At 40.4% G+C, this 7,500-nt stretch overlaps 2 protein-coding genes across 5 annotated transcripts in view; one reads left to right on the plus strand and one right to left on the minus strand.

Annotated features, from left to right (window-relative positions):
- Nucleotides 1–5,727, minus strand: part of LOC138963047 (uncharacterized) — a 14,930-nt gene extending 9,203 nt beyond the window's left edge. Inside the window, exons 1-3 of one of the 4 annotated variants that reach the window (XM_070335039.1) lie at nucleotides 5,329–5,727; nucleotides 3,022–3,708; nucleotides 868–1,191 (exon numbers count right to left, since the gene is read on the minus strand). In XM_070335039.1, the coding sequence (XP_070191140.1) occupies nucleotides 868–1,191; nucleotides 3,022–3,130 (433 nt within the window). In that variant the 5' untranslated portion in view covers nucleotides 3,131–3,708; nucleotides 5,329–5,727. The other 3 variants (XM_070335038.1, XM_070335036.1, XM_070335037.1) reach the window with 3 other exon arrangements.
- Nucleotides 1–7,500, plus strand: part of LOC138963048 (activating signal cointegrator 1 complex subunit 3-like) — a gene marked incomplete in the record, with an annotated part of 184,999 nt that overhangs the window by 161,425 nt on the left and 16,074 nt on the right.

Here is a 7,500-nt window from a genome sequence, read left to right on the forward strand (position 1 = left end):
CTACCGCACAAATCTGGCGTGTAAATATCACTACGTTTTGCACGTGGGAGGTGAGCGATTTCCTTCACGCGGGGATTGACGAAGCTGTACTGTCTGTGTTGACGGTCTAAAAATAGCCCAAGTCCTGGAGAACTGTTGCTAAACATAGCAATAAACTTTATAAAGAATTAATTATTTCTCGTAATTGGTAAGGACTTCAAACCTAAAACTTTGCAGGAAGCTTAATTTATATATCCCCGCAACGATGGGAAAAGCCCTGGAAGTAATTAAAATTATTAAATAGGACTATGTCAGCCTTAAGACATGAATTCTCCGGTCTAGTTTTCAAACTGAAAGAAATAGCGGTTCAAAATCGGCCCTGGTCTTTAATCGCGGAAGTTTCTTCATTGTAATTGTTGAACGAACGAATGAAAGTCATGATTTTCAAAACACACACACACACACACACACACGCACGTCCGCACGTCCGCACGCACGCACACATACACACACACACACACACACACACACACACACACACACACACACACACACACACACACACACACTTAACTTAACAGAGTTACATCCGGAGTGTTGCCTTCGCCATCCCCTCGTGTCCATGGCAAAGAATATACTCCTCACCCCTGCTCCACCCCTCTGGTCCCCTGATCGCTCACGTGTCAACACATGAACGCACACTTACTTCCCCTAGACAAGGAAGATGGCATCGGACCCAGATTTTTTTTTACATAGATCACTTCAATAAGACACGTTCAGGTCGTCTCCGGCCCTCTTGTTGTGAGTAAAAAAAAACCCAGATCCCCAACCCCATTCCGCCCCTCCAATCCCCGCATCTCTACATTGGGTCCCGAGCAATGTACTTACCGTTTACGATGAAAATAGCATAGGACGACGTGTTCAGTGGATCAGTCAGAGACACGTTCAGAGTTTTGTTTGCTCCAACCCCGCTTGTCGGACAAGAGGAATCGGCTCTCTCAGTGGCATTCCAGGAACACCAGGCGTCAACAGTAACTACAGAGAAGACTCCTCCCAATGTCTTGTACACGGACACGTTGTAGTCACTCTCGCTACTGATGGAGCAGTGGCACGGTGAAGAGGGTGGGAGGAAGAACAGAAGAACGGGTAATGGATGGGTGTTGCTGTTGTTGTCGCAGGCTGTGACGAGGCTGTAGGATCCTTGTGTGGAACCTGTGTGTGGAGTGAGAGTAGAGAGGGGAGATAACAATTACAAAAAGAAATTTTAAAAAAATTAGTTACTGGAACGTTTGAATCAGAGACAAAACATGACATTCACCAGCACGCCTTGTGGTCTTTAGAGTGGACGGACCTACAACCAAATAATCAATAGAAACATAAACTTAGCTCAGTAATTCGTTCAACTCCTCCATATTAAGAACTAAATTTAGAAATTGAAAGAAGCAAGCAAGTGATTAGGTTATATGCACAGTTCCTCCTACTGCTCCGCCCCCTCTCCATTTACAAATGTAGCCCACTCTCTCAAGTTGCCAAAGAGCTTTATTCGGCTACTGACTAGGGTAAGGGTTTTGGGGTGGACGAAAACATCCATGATTGCACCAGAGTTGTCACCCGTATCAAAAATGAAGAAACGAAAACCGTGTGACAGGTTATCGCGTCTGGACATATTTGTAAGACTAGATATTTATAGTCCCTAATCTGCATCTATACCTACATAGGGACGTATTTGTATTTGTAAGACTAGATATTTATAGTCCCTAATCTGCATCTATACCTACATAGGGACGTACGTATTTGTATTTGTACGACTAGATATTTATAGTCCCTAATCTGCATCTATACCGGGACGTAATTGTATTTTTAAGACTAGATATACGTATAGTCCCTAATCTGCATCTATACCTACATAGGGACGTATTTGTATTTTTAAGACTAGATATACGTATAGTCCCTAATCTGCATCTATACCTACATAGGGACGTATTTGTATTTGTAAGACTAGATATTTATAGTCCCTAATCTGCATCTATACCTACATAAGGACATATTTGTATTTGTAAGACTAGATATTTATAGTCCCTAATCTGCATCTATACCTACATAGGGACATATTTGTATGACTAGATATTTATAGTCCCTAATCTGCATCTATACCTACATAGGGACATATTTGTATTTGTATGACTAGATATTTATAGTCCCTAATCTGCATCTATACCTACATAGGGACGTATTTGTATTTGTAAGACTAGATATTTATAGTCCCTAATCTGCTTCTATACTTACATAGCTATAGGGACGTATTTGTATTTGTAAGACTAGATATACGTATAGTCCGTATTCTGCATCTATACCTATATAGGGACGTATATGTATTTGTATGACTAGATATTTATAGTCCCTAATCTGCATCTATACCTACATAGGGACGTATTTGTATTTGTAAAACTAGATATATACGTATACTCCCTGATATGCATCAGCGTACGTATCGCCGGACATATCAGCGGTCATGCTAATCCAGTCTTATGTGCTTTAATATGTTAATCTGGCATATACAGCTGATATAGTTGAATTTTGTTTAATCCAGTCTTATGTGCTTTAATATATTAATCTGGCATATACAGCTGATATAGTTGAATTTTGTTTGTGTCAGTTGTACAGTCACGTCTAAAATTCCTCCGCAGTTTCTTCGATTACATCTGAAGTACTATCAAAGATTGATTTTTTGTTTAGATCGTCAACAGTTCAGCGAGTATCAGTGAATGAATGGCACCCCCGTACAATGTCACAAACAACCCGGTATTAGGTTATTAATCAGGTTGTTGATTTAAAAATGTAAGAGTTTGATTGAGAAAAGGAAAAAAAAGACCTATGAAGAAGGATGCTCCCCGCCTGTAAAAAAAATTGAAATAATAATAATAATTTAATAAAATAAGGGTAGTAGTAGCTTGCATGCAACTGTAGTACAACAAGACAATGTTCACAAACCAAATATATTTAACATCATGACTGTGTATGAACTAAATAATGACACCTCACCTTCGGCGAAGTGTTGCGTTGCCAGGTATGCCCAGAATAGCAATGTGACCCCACAGGAAAGTACTCTGTCGCCCTTCGTAAGGCGACTGGAGCTTTGGAGGCCCATCATTGTATCAGTCCCCCTTGAAGGATTCTAACGGAGAATGATTTCCTGTTTTCACATTGCCAGCACGGACACTGTTTTCTGTCCTTCAAGAAATTGTTAATCACATTAGAAGTTCTAGTGAAAAGTTATTTCCTGTTCAAATGTCAGCAGATTGTTCACTCACACATACTATTCCTCTGTAACTTCTACAATCACAACTCAAAGTCAAATTCCAGTGAAGAATCTGTTCTTGTTTTCACAATGTCAACAGTTTGTTTGGGTTCACCAAAAATTCCTTGCTTGTATTTTAGACACACCTAAAATTAGATTGAAAATAGTTTTTTTCGTTCATTTTGTTCATTCATTCCTAAAATGTCACCGTAATTTCTGTACTGCTATATTTTTCAGCAGCACATTTTGAATGAACTTCCTTGTGCAAAAGGTTTAATGAGACTCTTCACACTCTGCAGTCGCGTGTTCCCAGCTTCACATTTTCTGCGCATACGTCACTGTTGCTAGGTACTTGTACTTCCTCAACTACTTGAAATGATTGACATCTTGTTGTACTCTTTATTTTTGGAATAATTCTTCTATTGTCCTCGCTGTCAAGATAGAAAATTCGAACGAAATTAGCATCTGCATATACATTTAGTCAGAATTCACCGTTGATGGGCCTGTCCCAACATTTCTAAACAACACACTACTAGTCTAAAACTGTCAAACTCATTCCAAAGTTTCCATCGCTGAATCCTGGTTGTGCTTCTTTTCTTTTATGGACAGTTGTAATTTTGTTCTCACTCTGAAGAGAAAAATAAACGACATCAACTTTAGCTTTCAGTCAGAATTCACAGTTTTGTCCGCATGAGCCGGAACTTGTTCAAAATACAAGTTAAATCCTGTACAACGTGTTTTGTTGGTGTGGTTCAGCTCTCTTGTCAATGCATTTCGCTTCTGAGTCGGACACAGAAAGGTTCAAACTCTCCTGTCAAGCAGCGAGCAGTACACCACAAGAGTACATCACCAAAATCACTAACAGTAACTGTCAACGGCTTGTGTCTGTGCGTGGTGTGGAACCCCGCGTTTAAGACCTCCAAATTCTGATCAAATCCGGTCTTAAAAAAAGGAGCGAATCTTAAAATGAAGATAAATTTAGCGAAATTATGAACAATCGAAAAGCATAAAAACCAGTGACTTAAAAAGGAGGGTGGGTGAGTATGGGAGGGGGGAGGGGGAGGGGGGTCTTAGATCAGAGGGGTCGTAAACGGGATGTTCCACTGCACGTCATTGTGTGCGTCAGTCCAAGAACGTAAGGCGAGTGTCCTTACCTGGCCTTTTGTCCGTTGCGTCAGCTGGACCAACCCACCACCAGTCGCTGTGATTCTTGACCGATGGTCATTGAATGGGTGTCCTCTGCCTGTCCGTCTGGCCAGCTAACTGCCCATAATAATACCTTCCGTGTCCTCGACTCCTAGTCCTATTGTGTGAGGAGGTATCAGTATTGGCCAATAACATCGAGGAACATTCTACTTTTGTACTCTTGGCACGGTGTCTGGTTGTTTCTCAAGTCTGTTCCGTGATTTAATTGTATAAAGTATTTGTTTTTACACTCACTTATTGACTTAGTGCCAAATTTAAACGCATAGGAGGAAGTTGATTTACGCAAGATCTGTCAGTGGTGTCATTGTTTTCTCTCTCGGATTGTTCTGGTTATCGGTATTACATCTGAGACAAATAGAAACCAAGAAAACATAATATCTAATGTCCTGTGACTTAGTTCCTATTTGATTTGTTGTTGTCTTGTTTTGTTAGTTTTGTTTGTTTGTCATGCTTGTTTGTTTTTGTTTTTGCTTCTTGTTGTTGAAATAAATGCTCCTCTGCTTCCTGCTTTAGTAGTCTTTCCAGGCAAGAACAAATATTTAGAAGTCACACATGCTATCTAAACATAATTGAATTATGAAGGTTTAGTAGGTTTAATCGTTGATAGAAACACTAAGCCCCGTTAACAAAACTCCATTCATTGTTCGAGCTTGCTGTAAACTTTCCCATGACAAAACGAACAAGAAAACACCGCCAAAAGGACAGATCTAGAACTGAACCAGTGATGCATTAATTAGTCCTGCTGTGACTTTTTCCACCATTGCAGAGGTAGAAATCCGACGGCTAACGATCCAAACTCAAGATGTCTGTTCGTCCAATGCGAGTGACCATTTGGGTCCACTTACCAGTGAATGTTTCGTTGTATCTACAATTAAACGTTCAGAAACGAACTGTTCTTGAAATATATTTGTTTTTACATTTTTAAAGTTCTAGCTTGTCGCTCAAATCCAACCACACACTGTTCCACAAACGCAATCCGTGACGATAGAATGAACATCAGAAGTTAATTTTATTTAGTTAACCTACCACCCACTCGTCCTGTTGTATTCATGTTCCTGCAAACACTATACTAGGCGGTAGTTGAATGTGTTGTCATCTCTTGATGTGCACATCTACCGGAAGCACCAACGATTGGACACACTCCATGCCTAAAAAGCTCTTGAACTATTGGTAGCAAATATCAGTGTGGAGTTATTTTGATGGTGTCGAATGTTATAACTGCCAAGTGATATGAAGCGTGCCATGTGACAATTGCTTGATGGTTAATTAAAGCGGCATTGCCCTATGGGTCTTTACGGCCTGTTGTGATGCTTAGGTTTGAAGAAGTGAAACAGTGAGTGTTGGAAACGTGATGTGAAACTAGATGGAATACTTAGACGTGAAGTTATGAAACACTTAGCTTTGGAAACGTGCTTGAAACTTAGGAAAATAACAGTGCTAGTTAAAATTCAAATACTTTGCCCCTAATTAACTCTATCCGTCAACAGTCCACCATTTGTGTTGTTTTTGCGTCCCTTTAAACATCCAACCAAAGTTAATTAAGGAAAGAATCGCATTTCAAAGTCAACATTGTCGTTTTGGGTCACCGTTCTGCCTCCTTTTTATCATTGACGACAACGATTGTCATTGTACAGTTTGGTACCTTGCAACTTGACAGCTTCGCTGAGTCGGGGACACTGGTCTTGGCTTTTACCCGGTTCTTAATCAACTATCACCTAGTACAAAACACTTTAACACTTTCTACCCCACCTCTGTTGACCAATTTTTTTTTTAGCCGAGACCAGCTGTGCTCCAGCAGGTCATTCAGAATTGTAGTAGCTGTGTAGAAACTGTGTATCAACACGCTGGAATGCAGGCGTTAGATCAACGTTACAGGAAGCGACCGAAGCTAACAGTCTGAACGGATATAGCCGTACCTGGTCAGATAGAGCCAAATGAGTGGGTACGGATATATCCGTACCTGGGAGACAATGAGTTAAACGCAAAGTTCGTTTCTGTATCCTACGTTAAGTATAAAGTTACCTCAGCGTTTTCCCAATAGTACATGTCCTAATATAATCCATTTCTCCCGAAAAGAAACAGACCGTAACCAATGTAAGGGCAGACAATACACACGTCCAAGACCAAAAGACTTCTAACAGTGCAGCATGATCATTGGATTTATTCCGCAAATTGTGTGCTGATGTTGTCACACTTCCTCCATTTCCTACCACCACCGCCGCACAGGTAAAGAACAACAACAAACAAACAAGACAAACAACAAAACTAAACAACATTTTTTTAAAAATCACAACAAATGGAATTCAACAAGTGCACGATATCCCTTTAACATTTACAAGTGGTTATCAGGCTGTCTGCATTTTGTGTGTCGTCACTTCCGCTGAACACGAATTGTGAAATCTGGTGAGGCCCGGGACGGGATGAGCCGTTGGCGATATTAAGCTCTATCACTTCTTGATACATTTCTATTGTTTGTTTCTGTCTGAGGATTTCCTTGGTGTTTGTATTTCTTGGCTTTGAGCATGAAGCTTATATTTCCTGCTTTCCGAAAAGGACGACGATGTTAGTAATGAATGTAATACTAATTGTTATCTGTGGCGTCTATTGTTTGAGCTTCTTCTTGTCGTTCGCCTAGACTCTATTGTTACGGATAGTTTTGATGGGGGCCATGGGCAGCGCCATTTTGTTGTGAAATACGTCATCAGTTTGTGTACACAGGAAGTTGTGACATCCATCACCCTATGGGAGGGGTGAAGGCAACATTGTTCATCAGTAGAAAGTTGTGAAATCCGTCAACCTATGGGAGGGGTGAAGGCAAAATTGGTCATCACTGAGTTTGTGTAACACAGGAAGTTGTGAAATACGTCACCCTATGGGAGGGGTGAAGGCAAAATTGTTCAACAAAAACATCATTGGTCGAACTGTGCAGGGTCAACCGCAACAAACTGAAACCATTAATAGTGAACTGCATCTGAGTGACTTATATACCGACATTTTTATTTCTTATTTTCAGTACA

Source organism: Littorina saxatilis, linkage group LG3, assembly GCF_037325665.1.
Source record: "Littorina saxatilis isolate snail1 linkage group LG3, US_GU_Lsax_2.0, whole genome shotgun sequence".
NCBI lineage: Eukaryota > Metazoa > Mollusca > Gastropoda > Littorinimorpha > Littorinidae > Littorina > Littorina saxatilis.